At 34.7% G+C, this 19,711-nt stretch overlaps 1 protein-coding gene across 2 annotated transcripts in view; it reads right to left on the reverse strand.

Annotated features, from left to right (window-relative positions):
• The window catches only part of slit1a (slit homolog 1a (Drosophila)), a 342,025-nt gene that overhangs the window by 161,648 nt on the left and 160,666 nt on the right, over window positions 1–19,711 (reverse strand). For both annotated transcript variants that reach the window (XM_028795698.2, XM_051922445.1), the window contains exon 5: window positions 638–709. In XM_028795698.2, the coding sequence (XP_028651531.1) occupies window positions 638–709 (72 nt within the window). The remainder of the gene's footprint in view (window positions 1–637; window positions 710–19,711) is intronic.

Raw genomic sequence — 19,711 nt, forward strand, 5'->3', positions numbered from 1 at the left:
TGCAATTCAAGTTATCCAAGTTACACAAAGTCTAACTGAATACAGTATCAGATTTTTTGCAAAGTCATGAGTAAGATTAATCTATTACAGCAACTGACATAAAGAAATAACATTTCAACATGCATTCATCAATACACTAACACATGAATGTAGATTTTCCAATATATATAAAGGTAGCATTTGAGTAAAGCAGACTGCGTTTTAACTACTTATACTGTTGACTAATTATGAAGGGAAACCACCCTTCAAGAAAAAAGCTAATATGGAAATTGTGAGAGCACACAAATTAAAGAAAGATCCTCCTGTCTGATTTTAAATTAGTATAATGTAGGTACTTTAAGGCAGAGACTATATCCATTATGTCTCATCAGGCCAACTTTATTCATTATAAAACAAACTTTTAGCATATGTTGTAAATCCCATTAAGTAAATACTGAAACTCTGAAAATATTGGGATATATAAAATCCAATTATGTGACTGATCATAAGTGTCTTATTCTATTTGATATGCTATACTTGTACTCTTTTGAATTATTTTTTACAAATTGTATTATATCCAATGGGTGCAAATGTGGGCAATAGCAGAAAAGATCAGGCAGGTATACAGACAACCAATACTCCAGCAGACTATACTCACAAGTTTTTGATATCTGTGGCTCCACGGAAAGCTTTCCTGGGAATGGCCTGAATGAAGTTCTCACTCAAGTCTCTACAGAGAAAAGAGATTACATCATTATGATCTCAATAATTCATTCTCCTTACATTCATCTATAATTCATGGAAAGAGAGTAGTTTTCCTGATGTGTTTGCATAGAAAGGAATGGTGGCTGCCTAATTATTATTCAAATGTAGTATTTTATGATGCTACAGTTATGATAGCTCAAACTGTATTTTCAGGCTGCCACTAGAAAACATTTCACTTTTCAAATTCTTGCACTTGTCTTCCAAGAAATTCAGTGGATATTCTTTCCCCTTACTGTGGAACCAAAAAAAATAAGCTACATAAATGAAATTATTTGCTTTGTTTAGCCAAGGTCAAAACATGTTTGTAAAAAAATATGTCATTTTTTGTATTTGGCAAAATACATGGTTTAAGTTAATGAAGGGCTACATCAGCAAGCACCGGGAAAAAAAAAAGTAAACATTACTTCCAAAATTAGAAACTTTTGTGTCTCTTACTATCTTTTCAGAATGGCAATAACCATACCCTTAAAGCAATAGCCTTAAGCATAAAAATGTACTGATGTGAAGAGCAGTCTGTGGGCAGAAAGTTTAACCTTTGCTGTAGAAAATGTTTGTTTTGTTGCTTTACTTTTTAAACTTTCATATATATAGTATTTCTTTCTTTCTTTTTCTATTTCTTTTCTCTTTTCATTTTTGCTTTCCTTGTTTTATGAAATCATTTGTTGTGTAAGTTCAGCTTGATTGTATGTAAGGTTAATTTCTTCAAATAAAATAAAACAATTAATAAAAAGAAAGTTTGTGAGATTGAGGCAGAATGCTGATGTAGTACGTATTAATTTAGTTATCAGCAATAGAGCTGCTTTAGAGAAAGAGAAGTTCTGTGACTTAAAGTAGGTGACATGCCAAGTGCAAATGGAGGTGCAGGCAGAGCAGTGATAGTAGGTGCGAGAGATACACAAAAGAAAGTTTGGAAGTTGTTCACCATTCTGATTTCTAAAGAAGCGCCTCTAGCATTAAAGGGAAGACATTTATGAAACCTATGTGAGTAATATGCTCTGTGGAAGTGAGACAAGGTGGTGAAGGTAGAACATGAAGCAAACCTGGAAAGAACTGAAATGAAAATTATCATGTGGATGTGGGGAGTGAGAGGAAGAAGAGTCTTGAGTTAAAAAAAAGAGGATGGCCTGAGGAAACACAGGCTAAGGTGGTTTGGACATGTAGAGTGAAAGGATGACTGGGTGAAGAGGTGCACCAAGATTGAGGTGACTGGGATGAGGCCAAAGAAACACCTAAAAAAATGTGGCTGGAGGGGGTGTCAGATGGTATGAAAAGTACAGGTCTTATAGGCAACCCCAAAAATGGCTTTTAAATCTACCCAACACAAAACATATCCTAGTGTCCCCTTTATAATGCTTGAAAACAATTATTTTATTCTCCAATTCATGCATTCTTTGCTTAGGCTTTACATTTCTTTGCTTAAGCCTAATGTTACATTTTGTAACTTATGTTGAAATGTCAGTAGTTTATGATTCTTGCTTCTGTAGAGTAAAGTGTCGAAAGGCTTGTGAAAGAAGGACTGATGACATCAAAATGTACATTTTTGTGCACAGTTTCTGTTTGGTTGAATCCTAAAAGTCTTCTTTTGTCCATATATGCTGTTTCTGAGATTAGATTTATGTTGGAGATCTCTCAGATGTTGCAAATTTCATTGTAGCCTAGGTACTATATTTCAAAATTAATGCTTGTTTGCCATTCCTTAGAATTATAAGGTCACAGAGGACATTTAGGCATACTAATCATAGTCATAAACTTTGTTTTCACATTTTAAGAAACAAATCCAAATCTTCTTAACGAACTTGCTCATTATTTGACTTAATACTTGAAATTCCATTCACATTATTGTGTTTTTAGTTTTGCTCACTGTCAGAAAAATAATCATTAAATTAACTTATACAGTAGTTGTATATGATAATGTAATAAAATGTGTAAATGGATTTCAGTGGTCTTATTTTCCAGATGTATGTTGCTTTTAAACAAAGCATGCCTATTTTATTCACATAGTCATAAGCTGTGAATATTAGTGTGTTTCAATATTGTTAATATATAGAACTCTAATGATATTCTCTGTTTGTTTAGCAGAACAAGTGTTTTCTTGTGTGGAAAAAATTGATTTGCTAAGCATATGTGATCCCTGCTGAAATGTTACTGACACAATATTAGAATCTTTTAAACTGCACATTTGCAAACATGTATAAACAGAAATTCTGTCTATAGGGTTCCAGAGGTGGCACCTAATTTTAACGCTGCATGGCAGCAGTCTGATTAAAGATTTTCAAATAATATTTAGTTAGATGAGTAAAAAGGAAAGTTCAGCTCTGTGAGGAATGGGGAATAATAGTTTAATAGTATCTGTAAAAAAGTAAAAAGGAGCCCAAAAGAATGTTCTTCTTTCTCTCAGAATGAATTCAAAAACCTGCCCCACATGTGGATAGAAAATGATGCTCACGGGTTTAAACAATTAGAAGTACCAAGGAAGAACTCAGCATTGAATTAGTGAATCAAAAAGAAGTTACTAGAATACATTTAAAATCCTTCACTTTTCTGCGTTTTTCTTTGCATCCATTAATAATTAAATACTGTTTTAATTAATGCAATTTAAAAGTCTTGTTTAATAATTATAGTCAAATTTATTATCATATGTGCATAGTACAATGTAATTCGTAGATGCAAGTCTCTTAAGAACAGAGACAAAAATGGGATACCAAAAAAGCATTATTAGCCTACAAATTATATATATATATATGTATTTCCAAGTATATTCTCTCTATATATATGCTGTTGTGTTACAACTTTGTTCTTATGATTGACTGTTCAGCAGCCTTACAACTTGTGGGTAGAAACTATCCCTGAATCAACTGGTGTGAGTGACAATTGCCTTGTACTGTTTGAAGAAGGAAAGAATGAGAAAAGGCGGCTGTATGGGACGGCTGTGGTCTTTAATTATACTGTTTGATTTTCTAAAGCAGAAAGTGATGTATTTGCCCTGGAGAAAAGGCCTCTGGGTGCCAATAATTTTCTGTGGCCCCTTTGCAGTGCTTTATAATCTTGCCAACAACTAACAATGCTACAGTGTTAACCATTTGTGTTTGCATATGCAAAATATATATTACTTTTTTGTAGTAGTATTCATTGTATTTCATTGTAAGTATGCTCTTCAATAAGCACAGTCACAGGGTATGTAAAATAAGCTTTTAAGGTAAAATAACAATGAGATGAAAAATCTCATCCCAGCTCTTTTCTTAGAATAGAAGTACTGAGACAAAATAAGAGTGAAGAATCCCAATAGAAAATGATCATAATTTTTAAGATAAGCATAGATTCTGGGTAGGCTAGGTTAACACACTGGAAAAGTATTGTAGGGAATCAGGGGATGTTAGACGGCAGTACACCTTGTTAGGTATGTTCCCCCCAACGTATAACATGCTGAGGAATCAGAGCAAAAGAGACACTCACATCCTGGTTGAAATGGGCAATATCCCCAGAACACTAGAGGGTGGACAAACCACAAAAAAAACAGGTGTGACTAACTGTCCATTGGATAGAAACAGAGGCCATGGAGGGTTGGCAGTGGCTGGCAAGGAGCACAGGGCAGCACAGCTATTTATAACTGGGATACATAGGCCAAGTTGCTCCTGCAAGATCATGAAGGGATCATGAGTGCTTGGATGAGTTCGAGCCCTGTTTTTCATAGCCAAATAGGGGAGCTCCTGACCCAAGAACTGATTCAAAGAGGTGAATAATTGTAATCTGGTGAGTGGATTTAAAATTACTCATCTCAGAGTCCCATTTCAGTCAGTTGGAGATTTTGTTGTAAAACCTGACTGTGGGGGAAAGATGGTACATGGTGATTTGGTACTTAGTAGATGGGCAAATTGGAAATTAACCACACCTAGTAGACAAGGGCAACTACTCATTTAGGAAACCCAGTTTATTTTGACTTTGTTCTTTTCTGTAATACTTTAGGTCCAGCTTTTGTTTAAAAGATGTACTTACACATTAGCTTAGTTTTTTATTGTACTGTATATCATACAATTGTTTCTGTAGTTACTTGACAGAGTTCTCGGTCTCCGTTGTTTAGTGCCAAGTTCTTCAAACACCGGTATGCCTTCTAAACAGATTTTTTTATTATTATTTTTAAGTTTGACTCTTGTTCAGATGTTAACACAACGGTCATTGAAGAAAATTTCTGAGCCCAGAAAGAACATGTGAGCAAAGTCTCCATCCCCTGTCTGTTTTAATTAGTGCCAGCTTTTGTTCAGTCAGTGAAGAATGAGCTCATTGCTTCCCAATGAGATATGTTTAATCCTCCAGTCTCTCCAGGGACCTCTAGAGGGAATAGGACCATTAAGACTACAATCTCTGCAAAGTAGTAAGGCCTTAAAATTTTGAAATTAGGTATTAACAAATGAAAGAAGGAAATGTAGAATAATTAAAAAATTTTGCTAGTGGTATGGTTGCCTGATAGTTATAAAAATCTCAAGTATTACTTAAAAGGAATATGATCATTTAATCCTCCAAAACTGTAAGGAATAATTGAATTGTGCAGTACTTTATATTAACATATTAACTATACTGTATATTAATTATTTACTTTATTTGTTATAAATTGGGGTTTTGAAGTTTGAGCTTCTGTTTATGTTTATGTAGCAATTCATTTTTAATGTTTTAATTGTAATTATTATATAATGCACTGGGCTCATAAGATAAGTGTACTTTATTAACCCCTTATGCACTGAGGATTTATTTTTTTGGCATTATTGCGCCTAAATTACATACCCAAAAATAGACAGCTATTACTTTCTGTAATAAGCGAACTGCAAATGCCTGAAAAGTAGTGAGTACAACACTTTGATTTTTAAAAGAAAGTATTTATACGATTAAAAACCTTTGTTCAGGCTAATATCAACTAAATAAAAAACAAAAAAGAATTTGGTACTTTAGGGATTTCTCTACAAAAAACTGGATTTTACAGTACATAACCAAGACATTTTAAGATGCACAACCCTGGAATCAATTTTCTTTTGTGACCCAATCTGCCAGCTATCACTGTGCCAAGTTTATATACCATAGCATTGCAAAGTTATACAGTTTAGCACATGGTGTCCCGGTTTTTGGAAACAATTTGTCCCTTTTCAGACACATTAAGACTCTGGTACTTAAACTAACTCTGACAACAAGTACTGCAGTTTCAGTTATACATACATATAAACACAAACACTTTATATCACTTTGACGAAAAAAGGAAACAACTATATAATTAAGTACTCATCCAAACTTTTACTTTCAAAATTATTTTTCATGCCCATCCTTAAAACAATTACTGTTTACCAAAAGACAGCGAAACCTTACATTCTGTACAATAGATTGGGGTTTTTGTGCTATCATTCACACATCTTCTCCTGTCTTCTGTTGCTGTTGCCATACAAAAGGTTATTCATTTACTTTTTGTTGTTGTTCCAATTTTTCTTGCATTTCACATATGGAATAAACTAAGTACACATACTGTATATTTTCATACCAGCTTCTTCTGGGGCTGGGTTACTGGGGTTGGAACAATGCTTTTACTGATGGCTCTGGGCAGGAAACAAGCTCAACCTCACTGAAAGCCCAGTCGCTGATCAATTTTATTTCCCTTTTGTGACTGTGTTAGTTTCTCCCTCTCTTTTGGGGAGTGGGGGTGGGGACTAGAAATGGTGGCATTATATGATTACAAATGGTATTAAAAAATACTGCACAGCGCTATCACTTTGGTGGTGGGGATTATACCATGAACAAGTCACTAGCTGAAGCTGTTTTTTTTCCCTCATATGCTTGTGACATAGTGAAACAAGCTGCGTGATTAAGTGACATTCAAACTGCGGTGGGGGGATTCCTTGTGTGAAACTTCAGGAGGCACAAGTAAAGTGTAACAATTACTCATCGGTATGCAAAAAAATGCTGCCAGTGTACTCTAAGTTGAAACTGAAAGAGCACTGCTCAGAAAACTAACATAGAAAGAACGTCCAGCACGCAGCCTCCAGCCATGGAAATCGAACCAATAACACTTGAACTGTAAAACTGTACACAGCGACGCTTCAAAGTCAAGCCTTGAATCCTTCATCAAACATGTTGTTTTCAGTAAAGTCAAAACTTTGTTCAGAATCTCAGTCAAGCTTTGTGCATGTGTAATGTGTAACAGTGAGTAAACATGAGCTGTGCATACTCAATATATTTGCTGCCACATACACACAGCTGTGACATGTAGTACAAATGACCAATCATAAACGACTATACATCATTAGAATGTTCTGAAATTCAGCTATCCAATGGTAATAAGCCTTTCACCATAGGGGTAGAGAGGAAGTTGGAAAATGATTGAAGATAAATAGGAAGAAGACAGAATATTTGAGGTTTATTGATGATCCAGATTCAGACGAAGTCTGCAGGGAAAACTATTGAAAAGAATGGATACATTTAAATATCTATGACCAGCAGTTCCCCAAGATGGAGGATTAATAATAATAATAATTCATTACATTTATATAGCGCTTTTCTCAGTACTCAAAGCGCTATCCACACAGGGAGGAACCGGGAAGTGAACCCACAATCTTCCACAGTCTCCTTACTGCAAAGCAGCAGATTAGATGTAGAAATAAATGTAGTGTGGAATGGAACAATTGGAAGAAGGTATCAGGAGTATTGTGTAATTGAAGAATTAAGGCAACGGTTAAAGGTAAGGTTTTTAAAATGGGGTAAGACCAGCAATGATGCATGGAGCTGAGACTTGGGCAGTAATGGGAGCACAGGAGAAGAAGCTGAATATAGCAGAAATGTTTTGATGGATCTGTGAAGTTAAAAAAGGACAGAATAAGAAAGGAGACAATCAGAGGTTAACAACAAAAGTGGGAGAGATATATAGGAAAGTAGGCTGAAGCAGTGCAGACATGTGATAAGGAAAGACAATGAATATATGGGCAAAAGAGAGATGGAAATGTGGATGAAGACGGTTGATCAGGCACATCAACCCCACGCAGAAGTGGGAAAAAGTAAAGAAGAAGAAGAAGAAGTAACTCACAGTAAGTTGATATATCCTCTTTAATAAAATCCCTGTGTGCGTCCATGTGTCCGTGTGTGTGTGTCTTCTGGTGAAGTGTGTATGCGCGGGGCACGGTGCGATGCTTCAAAGGCCGCCTGACGTGTCACACAAGACAGAGAGGGCGGAACCTATAAAATATCGCGCGGCCAATCCTATCAGATTTCAGTAAATGAGGTAAGACCTAAAACATAACGCACGAAAAATCCAATCGGGTACTGAGACGCGGAGACCAGCTTCCCCAAAGAGGTGGGATTAGTGTTTGTTGCTGTGCAAGTGTTCACTCTGAGGATGTCAGATTTGCGATTAACAAACTTGGCCCGGTAAAGTGTAAAGTGTTTTCCTAAATATACGAATTTTCATGATATTACAATAGGATGACTTTTAAAAGTAGATTTATTTTCGCGCACATAAAATCCGTTGCTGGGGAGACGCCATACATGCAATAATCAGCTGCACGCCAGCATAGATTAAAATACTTGCTGGAGAGATGTATTACTGAGAGAGAAAATTAAAGGCACACAGTACAGTGACGCATATTACAGCCACATACAAGCCAGTATTACTGTAACAGAAAATAGACGGTCCTTTGCCATTTAATATAGACTGTTCCTACTAATGTTTATGCACTACTATTCTAGCGCCCGTTATTGTAACGGGCTTAATGTCTAGTAGAAAAATAAATCATTTAAGGACACAATGTCCCTGGAGCTTCATGATGCTTTTGAATATGTAGAATTGTTTAACATTTACAAGCACTTGTATGCATTGCATTTCTTGATTTAAACATAACTAACTTTCTCAAATGTTTTGAAAACATTATGTCAATTAGTCTTTGTGTTACTGCTTACAGGATTTCATTTCCAGTTTCCTCTTGTACATACTAAAGAGAAAACTGAAATGACAAATTACTGTTTTCTCAAGTGCAACTAGGAGTAAGTCTGTGTAGAACTTATCTTTACACAAAATTAAGGACATAAAAAAGAACAGTAATTATCAATCATTTAAGCAACAGCGATCACAACATTCCTAAATTTCAAATCATGTTTAAAAAACACAAATGTACTCCAAAGCAAAGGTCTATAACTTGGAAAAAGATCACTTTATGGAGGAAGATGGAAACATCTTGAATGGAAATGCAAACATCACATAATGCCTTTCATTTCAGACAAGCCTAAAAAAATCAAAAACCAAAAGGACAAAACTAATGGCTTACATGGATGAATAAGGACATTATTAAATAAGTAAGACTTAAAAGATCACTCTATAGGAAAATTCTAAAACAGATAAAAATGTAGACTTAGACAAATATAATAAATTACATCAAGGACTAAAAAAATCAATTGAAAGTTTAAAAGAGAAGAATACAAGTGGTATTTGAACCCAAAACAAACCTGAAAACATTTTTTTTTCATTACTACTCGACTAAAATAAAGTAAAAGAGAATCTATGAAGCCATAAATATGCACAAGAAAAAAATCATTGAAAACAATAAGAAAACAGAAACCTAAGCAATTACTATATATACAGTATGTTACAGAAACATTTCATTGCAGTATTTATAAAAAAAATATATATTGAATAATTCATGTAGAAGGAAAAAGAGGTTAGTATTTATAGATTTTAAAATAGTCAATTAACAAGGGTTCTCAACATATGATCCAAGGGATGTATGCAGCCCACCTCACTTGAACTTGTGGCCTGGACAAGCTCCTAGATGTTACTGACACATAGTCACAACTCATTTTCATCAGTCACTCTCTTTCACATTTATGTTTAATGGATGTTTAAGACTGCATTATACGTAAAAACGTCTTATCCCCTCATAATTTTTGCCAAATCCATTTATTAGAACATTTTACAGTGCCTCATGAATGGTTCCTGCCAAGCCATGACCAGGAAAATGCAAAAAGCCAGACAGTGATCAGCTGGGGCATGCAAAAAGAAGAAGGAAGGGTTATGGCAATTAAGAGGTAGTGAGTTGCAAATCTGAGAGTCGGAAAATTGAAAGAGGAAGTGTACTGCATGCATAATAAGTGTTACGGAAAAGGAAACACACAACCTGATTACAACACTAATACCTGCATTTCACATGCTATTCCAGTTAGAATGGTCAAGTTCACTGATGACACCAGTATTGACGGACATGACACAAATTTGTTAAGTCTGTATATAACAACAATGTTTTCATAAATGATCTTAAACTAAATATAAATAATGTTTAAGAACAGGTGGTGAACATTAAGTAAGGCAAACAAACCCACACAGAGTGAGTATATGGTTGAGCCACCCCGATGGAGAGGCAGGAGTTGGAATGATTGTGTTGTAAGGTCTAGAGATACAGCATGGTTTTGCTCTTTGTTTTTTCATTTGGTCCATTGTATTTGCTCTTTTGTTTTCCCCTAACTTGTGTCTATCTGTAGTATAATCAACAAAACCTCTATTTTGTTACTTTGGTATATGGGCCCTGCAATGGACTAGTGCCCTGTCTAGGTAGGTTAGTGTAGCATATTAAGACCCCTTGATAAGCTGGTAAAATTATTTGTGAATATGAAGGATTCTCAGGTCATATACTAAAGTATGCAATATCAGGAGAAAATGTATCACTGAAGACACCTGTGAACATTACAAAAGAATGCTGGAGAATTCAGTAATGGAAGTATGTTTCTCGAGTGTTACTCAAGGACTGGTTGATGGAAGAAAATGTTGCCACTGAGCAGCAAATCACAATGTATAATTGAAGAGTGATGGTGGATAAGATAGCAGACACTACAGCTGAATCAATCATTTGTATTATCCAGAGTTGAAGCAACACTCCAAACAATGGAAGCATGGTGATTTTGGCCCAAGCCAGTTTTGACAAGATCTCATCATTTGTGCAATTTTTTATAATGCTCAGGGTGTGGTACATTCCATAATTCACTAGTTTGTTTGGTGTATGTGCCAGTCAATCAGAGGAAACATGGAAAGCAAAGCTGTCAACAACAACAACAATTTATTTTTTGTACAGCCCAAAATCAAACATGAGATGTCTCAGTGAGCTTTAACAGGCCCTATTTTCAACAGCACCCTAGGCTTGACCCCCAATAAAAAAAGGAAAACTCTTATTGTGGGAACACTCACCCTCAGTCTGTGTAATGGGTGCTACAGATGTCATACCCACCCTGTTCTCTAGACCTTGACCAGTATGACTACCATCTGTTCTGTCAAGCGAAACAAATCATTATTTTAATTGAAACAGAAACCCTTTTCGAATGTTATAACAAACTTGTTAATGTTCATGGGAGTTGGTTGGTTGTTTGGTTTTACTTGTGCTTCTCTTAACAGGACAAAATCAGACCTTTCTGATCATCCATTGTGTGTGTGTGTGCCTATGTAAAAATCTTACAATCCTCATGAAAACTATTTTTAATCTAGTTATTTGGACAGTAATTATTTATTTGCTTATTAAAACAAAATACAAATAAAAATGGATACAATATAAAGTAACAAAAATGTCTTCTGTTTTCCAACACAGGTTTACTTCCTAAACCTCTCTTTGAGGCACCATGGTAAATTTCATTTATTTGTTAAATTCCACTAATATCACACTTGATTCAAATCAATAAGGTAAGGATAAACAGATCTGGATGTACTAGTGATGCAGTTTAACAAATAAACTTTTACTTTGATATCAAAAGGCTAAGGTCAATGAGCAATAGCACACCAAACTGGGGTTTCAGGGTAGAGTGTTTAAAGTGGCATTTGAAAAAATTGTACATGCTGATGGCATAAACTGCAGTGGAAGACAAAAAAAGCTGTCTGTATCTAAGAATTAAAATATCACTTCCTTAAAGGACATAAGAAAATTCACTTAAGTTCTTGCTCAGGAACTAACACCAAAGTACAAAGTACGCAAAGTAATAGGACACAGTACACAAAACCACTTGAAGCAGATAGTGCCAAATTGTGTAAGAAAGTCACTATTTATTGATTCGATGTTTATGTGTGTTTATTCTGATGTTAAATAGTGTTCTCACATGCAAATAAACATTTACTTTCTTGATAACTAGCTTTAAAACAATTTTCTTGGGTGGTCTAAGTCTTTTGCTCAATATTATACTTGGAGTACATGGAGAAAAGAGAAAACATGCAGCCTTGAGGAGAACATGCACATTTACAAGGATAATAATAAAATGTAACACATGAACCCAGGAAACTGGAGCAACCGGCAGCGTCACCAACAGGCAGTCTCACAAATCACTAAACTACTCCTACTTTAACAACAGTTAAAACAACAAAACTCAACATTACCCACAATGGTATAGCTGTCTCCTTATGCACACCCATATAGTGTTGTCATTTATTTATTAATTCTTGTGGGTAGTCTCCAATACTGCAACTGTACAAAATAGTGCTGAACTGTGAAACAAATAACCAAAGGATGATGAGGATCCAGAAACACAGCCAGAAAGGTGCTGGTGACAATATAATAAGTTATGTATGCAAAAGTGGAAAACTAGTAGCCAGTGGGTATGAAGACATAGTTGTGACGAGCAAAGGTTGGTAGGAGAGTGGCGCAAAATTGGTACAAAGGATCCAAAAACAAATGTTGAATACAAAATAAATTAAAACACAGAGAAAATGACTAGGAAAAGGCAATATAAGTAAGAAGTAAGAGATCAAAAAGGTCATAAGGCATGGAAAACAATGACAATTGGACTGGAAGAAATCAATGACTGAGGATCTATTGTATGTACTTTCACTAGCAGTTACATAGAAAATTGATTTCAGATATTTCCTTGGCAAGCGGGAGGTGTGATCAGAAATTAAAATAACATAGAATGTGAAGCCAAAGGCATGATGATAGGAATATTCAAATGCAACGCTGGGCATGATAAACTATTATTTGACAAGATCTGTTTATCTTACTTTGCAATGGAGAAACCCCCTGATGATGAATTAACTTCCAACATATCAGAGAAAGACTTCTCAATGCTCTAAATGGATACCCTTCTGTTTGCACAGCCTTTCTGTCCATAAATTGTGAGCATAACCTGTACTAACTCTCTTCTGCAACTAGTAATACCATTTGCTTTTGAATTCATCATGCAAGAAGCTAAATTTTAAAATTTAGGAGCACCTGTTTTTCTCCTAAGTTGCCCTGGATATCAAATACTTAAATATAAACATTAAGTTTTACATCACAACCCTTTTTAAAGATAGCTAAGTTGCTAGTGTTCTTTTTCCTATTGAAATAAGGTTTACTTCTTCATGCATGCTGTTATCAATTTTTATAGAATACTGAGGCACAAGAATGTTATGTAAGACATCTAGAATAAATGCAGTATCTGCATTTCTCCTCTGGGCATATTTTGACAATAGTAAAACAAAACTAGATTTGTTAAATCTGTAATATGACCAGTAAGGATGTTCTGATCAGGTTTTTAGGGCTGATAACAATCACCGATTTCATGTTACTGAATTGTCCAATTCTGATACTATTTTTTTTAATCCCTTTAAAAAACTTTTCATAATGAGTTCCTGCATATTCAGAAGTGTAGAAGCCTTATGTTCTATATTGAAGTAATAACTTTGGTATTTTTGTAATTAAATGATAGACCGCAGGTATTACCTGTTCATTTTCTATTGATAAGTGTTCAGTGACCAAAGAAATACTTAAATAAATAAAATTACCCCAAAATTCATACTTTTTTTTATTAATAAATAGAAAATACTTATCCATAATACATATTGCACAAAATAAAATAAAATGATTGTTATAACTACAATCAGTCGCATGGTTTCATTTCTTCTGTAATGTACTTATCTAAAGCAAATATTAAACAAAAAAGGTAGTCTTCACCATTTTTCTAACCAAAAAAAATATTATATTCTGACACATTGTTTCAATTAATTGATACTGGCAGTTAAACAACGCTTATATGTAAATATATAAATGCACTTACAGTTTTGAATCATTTTAAACATTTAATATAAAGTATTACAAAGGTGTTTTTTTAACAGTGTACCAGATATACATTCTTAATTCTTGAGGTGCAATATAAATTACCATTTTAATTATGCATTACTTGTTTTTTTATCAAAAAGTATACTGTATGGCACAAACAAACAAATAATGAAAACAGTACAAACCCTTAAAAAGTCAAACATCTATCAAATCTTCTTAAGAAGATACAAGGATAGAGTGCTTAACAAGTTTACAAGTAAAATAGAAACATTTTGCTTTTAAGCTAACAAGCCTACGTAATGAATTATTATTATTATTATTGTTTACTAAACAGCAATGTCAAATTCACATCTTTTTTTTTCTAAGTGAAAATATGAACTGATGTACTTCACACAAGCTCATTTACCATGCAAACTAAGACAAGCAGTGTCTGTTTTAATTAAATGACAAAATAAAAGAGTTTAATTTATTAAAGTAGCTTTTTTTTGCCATTTTTCTAATTGCATAGGACGACTCCTCCAATTCCTGTGCAAGCTGAACTACCATAATACCACGCATAAAAGATCACTACAACTAAATTACTGTAAAGTTTTTAGAAAAGCAGATGCTGAAAAAACATTTTTTTTTTTTGCGATGGGCCAATTTACAGATCACCAATCGAGTCTTTTGTTGTGAAAATTGGCCGTTTTGGTTTGGCACCTAATTGATTGCAGCATCTCTAATTTGACCAACACTGTTTTTTCATTGGCTACCACATACTGTAAGCTATAAACAATACAAATACATTCCATTAAATAACAAAAATGTTGAACTGATTAATGGCAAAAATGTATACTAGCTGCAACTCTACAAATATAACACATAAGAAATCTTACCGTTCTGAGTTTTAAGCAAAATTAAAGATGGTTGCAATCCCCAAATTCTTAAAAAATCTGCCAGAAATTAAGATGGATGCAATTCTCAGGCAAAAAGGTTGAAACACATTATTTTAGCATAGTCCACTCCTGCCAGAATTCACTGTCTTCTGTTATATGATGCATTGCTGGTAATTCACTTTTGTGTCAAGTTTATCAATATAGTAAGGACTTGTCATTTTACTGGATTTGGGTGTATGTGGTTATTATTTTTTTTTTGTTTACTAGATGCCAGAAACACCTGGCAGCTATACAATAGGACCATTACAGATTGAACACAAAGCTGTGACTGCTCCTTGACTTCAAACAACCTAGCTACAGTCTTTGATATTTTTCTTAAAATATCTGTTTGCCCTAAATGGAGTTTAGGTAGGCAGCTGGATTATCTCTGTTAGCTAACACAACCAAGCCTTTTAACCATTATATAAAAGAATATAAAATAAAAGAAAAATGTCATATTGTCTAGTAAATGAAATTGATTTCTGAATGTTTTATGGCCAGAAAGAATGCCAGTTGTCTGGAAACCGACTTTATTTGTGAAATCTGCTCCCTGCCTGTTTGAGGGAAAAAACGGGTTTAGAAAAATTGCATTAATAAAAACTTTTTGTTACTATGTACAAAAAGAAAAAATAAAGTACTGTATTTCATGGTGAACTACATAGATCTAAGTATCTTCTCTTTTATCTCTATGTCAGGACATATCTAGTGAATGTTTAATATTCATAACTGTTTTTTTTCAGTCACTCTTCACTTCAGATTAATGCTATGAAAACTATCATAATTTGAATTATCCTGAAAGCTAGAAGTGAAATGTTAGACAAATATGTTTTGCATCCAATGACTTGATGTTAGTCACATTCAACATTTTTAATGTGACATATGGGTATTCATAGTTCTACACAGCTCTACAGTTCTGTGTTTGAATCAAATACTGGGCACCATATGTGTGGAGTCTACACATTCATCATATGTCTGTGTGGGTTTTTGTCTGAGCATACTCAGACTTCCTTTAACACCAAAAAGACATGTGTTAGGTATCTGTCCCTGTATAAGTGAATATGGGTATGTGCATGTATGTCAGGTGTTTACAAAGGCTCTCTTCAGGATCCTGTACTAGATAACAGAGCAATAAAGTCTTTGGTGGAGATAAAGTAATTGAATGCTGCACTTGTTGATGATGTCTGGTTGACCAATACACAACAATATTTTAATATACTGAGCAATGACATGTGCCATAAGTATATCCCCAATCACAAAAATATGTCCAGATGCAACAATCTGCATTTTGCTGTCACAGACATTTTAGGTAGTGCATTGTTCACATAAAGAAAAAATGAAACAGAGATAAAACAGGACAAGCCAAAAAGAAGTGGGTTAAGCAATACAGTTTTTAACACCATACTCTTTGTCCTGTCATGTTGGCTTCTGGTTTGTGTCAGAGAACAGTATAACAAAATGATTATCTGATTTCCCTTGGGATTATGTTAGGCCAATAAGAGGTAAGAGGAGAATGCTACTAACATTATCCCTTTTGAATCAGAAGTTTAAATATGTTTTAATCCATTTAGCATGCTTTAAAGAGATTGGCTCTGGTTTACAGTATAAGGATGCTTCCCCGGGCTGTGTTGATTTGAGTGGATTACGATCTGACACAGTAGGAGACAAACTGTGACAGAGACTACTGTTGAATTTATACATGTGAAATAATTACCTTTTTTAATTTTAAAGCACTGGAAACGTGCTTTTCAGTGTGTAAATCTGAAATGTGTACGCTCAACCATGTAGACTTGTATGTTTTATGTTGTTGGCATTCTCACTTACCTTTACTTTAAATTGCAGTATTTTATGAAGTCATAAATCTTTCTCATTTTTGTGAAATGTTTTAGTGGTTATTATAAATGATGCTATATCAAAAATCTACCTTCTATCTATATCATGAGTGTTTGAACTGGTGCTTCATTTTTTTTAAATCATTGTGTCAGACACTGTAACTTAGTGAGTAAAGCATCTGAGTTTAAGATGTTTTAGGCTTTGTCCCGCCCTAGATTTGTAAAATGATTTTAATCAAGTAGCTTAAAAAAACATTAAAAAATAACAAAATATTATTATTATAGCAGCATACTTGCAATTACCCTCTGAATGCATTCCCTATACAAAGATGCTCAATAAATTTATTGTTCTATAACATTACTCAAAATATAATAAATGTCTATATAATAATATGATAAATGGTCTACAATTATAGCAGGTAAAAAGAGCAAGGATTCTATTTATTTTTAATTGTTCTCAAAATTATTTTTTCTTCCTCTACTGAAATGTTAATACTGTCAGGATCTTTAGAGCTATGGCCTTGGGAATTGGATTAATGTTAATACTACTGAAATCATAATTTTATGGCGAAGTCTTGAACTTCAGATTCTGGCCTGGGAAATACAGTATCTGTGTGGAAATTTGCACAATCTCTCCATATCTCTGCATACTCAAGTTTTCCTTGTACATCCCAAATAAGTGAATGTCAGATTAAATTATGACACTAAATTCACCTAATATTGAGCAGGGTGGGAATGTACATGTGTATGCTTTGCAATATACAGTCACCATCTGTAGGGAGGTCATTGGGTAATTTTTACTACCAATTCAGGTGATTTGTCGTGTGGTGGGTGCAGCAAATACTTCCAATCTCAACCTCAAACAGTTAAACTTGTGACTAGCTAGCTAGTTACTGTAAATGTGTGAATCTGGAACTAACCACATTAGTCAGATTACACATTACACTTTATACAGTGGCACCTTAATGTGTTATTCCTTCCATTGAGTTTACTATTCCATATGATTTTAAAATGATTAGTCATATATTAGTCTAATTCTGGGATAATGTTGGTCAAGAACAATCTTATCTCGAGAGTAAATATCATTTAATTTTCTGAAAGTTGTAAGCTATCACGGAAGCACTGGAAAAAGCAAAAAATAAATGATCCCTTTGCTACCTATATCCTTTAACCATTTAACCAAGATTCACAATTTTTAATAAGATTCAATTTTTCAACTTCAGACTAATTAATCATGTTGCATCTTTAAAGTAGAAATGTCTTGCAGGACTTATGATAAAATGCGACCCTTTTCATGACATTGTGATGTTAAAATCAAATGTAATGCAATGGCACTGACAAGTTACATCAACCTGGGGATGAGTCACAAACAGTATGAGCTGGCATTCCAGCATACAAACAGGCGGCTGTACAGCCAGCTGCAGGATTGCCTATAAAAATGAATTCAAACTTAAGTGTGGCTAAAGAAAGCGGTCCTTTTCAAAATAGCAACTGACCTAAAAGATCATAAAATGAACATGCATCCATTTGGCAAGCACTGGTAAGCAGCACATAGCACTACAGTATCTTAATCTAAATATGTCGCATTTGTGTTGAACAGCAGTTTTAAATGTGACATGAATGAATATAGCACTCTGTATGATGACCAAGAGGGTTTGTGATGTCTCATTGCAGCCTTTTACATAAACTTTATATTTTCTCTCTATTTTTGCTTGTGTTTTCGAGCATGTCTTACTAGTTGCTCATTATTATTAATGTTAGGATTAGCTGTGATCTGACATCTGGCTTGTCACTGAAAATGAGAAGACTCTGGCCACAGACCTTTAGCAGTAGGTACCTCAGTGGCTCCTTTAGCTACGGGAGTCTGTGACGTCACTATGCTAATTTAAGCAAAATTAAGTACAATAAGAGCCATATGCCATATATGAAAAATTGGCTTGTTCTGCAGTTTTAAGGACTGGAATCAACATATGTTGTAAGGTTTCCCTGCCCAGGAGGCTACTATTGCTCTGCAGTCAGTGGTAGTGACAATACTGCACATTTAACAGCAGGGTCTGCAGCTCTGCTGCAATATAGTAATTGTGCCAGTTACAAAAACATGAAAGAGCCTGAAAGATCAGCAGCTCAGAAGTCCACTACCTTTTCTTTTTACCAAAACAGCAACCCCTGACTGACTAGTGGCACCATGTATTACAGAGCATCTCTCTGGTGTTGAAAGCAGTAAGCCAGGAAATCTTTATTTCTTCAGAAATAAAACAAAAGATTTATTTTTGGAAAAGTAAAAATAAAATCAGAAACAGAAAGTAAACATTTCTAAGCACTGAAATTAACTAACCTTTGCTTAGAAAGAATTCCAAAATACTTCAAAACAACCACAGCCAAAAGACCTAGATGAAGGCCAAGTTGAAACTAAAGAGCAAAAGACTAAACCAAAATACTGAAAACAAGACTTTCTAAGACCAATTGTTTACTGATTGAATCTGTACCTCAGACAAAGGAGTTTGTGCTGTTGTACAATAATTTACCAGCTTGTATCAGAAAGGCAAGTTCTAGCAACTGGATAAGATTATATAGCAACCATTATGTGCCCATAGCACCTTTAAAAATGGTGATGTTGCATAAATAAATGGTGCTTTCAAACTGCAACAATTTAATTAAGCTATGTTATCAATGCAGAAGAATGTCAATGCCTTTATAAATATTGTAAATGCTCACAGCAGTACAATAAGGCAGTAGACAGCACGCCCCAAATAACAAGGCTTATTGTATCTTTGGCTCATTTGAATGTATGCTAGAATAAGATGCAACTGTAGATAAACAAAATGTCTAATTTAAAGGCACAAAATAAATGCATGGTATCTTAATGAGTTTAATTGCTAAATGTCTGTTAATTCCTGTGATACTCTCATGTTTTACATGTAACGGAAAGGTGCTATATTGGCACCTGACCCGACACAGACAAATGCGGGAGGCACACTGATGAAACAAATAAATGTTTTATTGCTCCCCCGGGTGGTGACCATGGAGCCCAACAGGGATGAGCTCCAGTGTTCCACCATTGTGGCCCTGATGCAACCCAGGGGGGCTGCCACCAAGTGTTCCGGGGAACGTAGGGTGAAGCCAATGGCTGTTCCCCCGGATCCAGTGTCAAAGGGGCGTTCCGGCTAGATATGGGACCCGGCCACTGCCCCCCACAACAAAT

Source organism: Erpetoichthys calabaricus, chromosome 2 (genome assembly GCF_900747795.2).
Source record: "Erpetoichthys calabaricus chromosome 2, fErpCal1.3, whole genome shotgun sequence".
NCBI classification, from domain to species: Eukaryota; Metazoa; Chordata; class Cladistia; order Polypteriformes; family Polypteridae; genus Erpetoichthys; species Erpetoichthys calabaricus.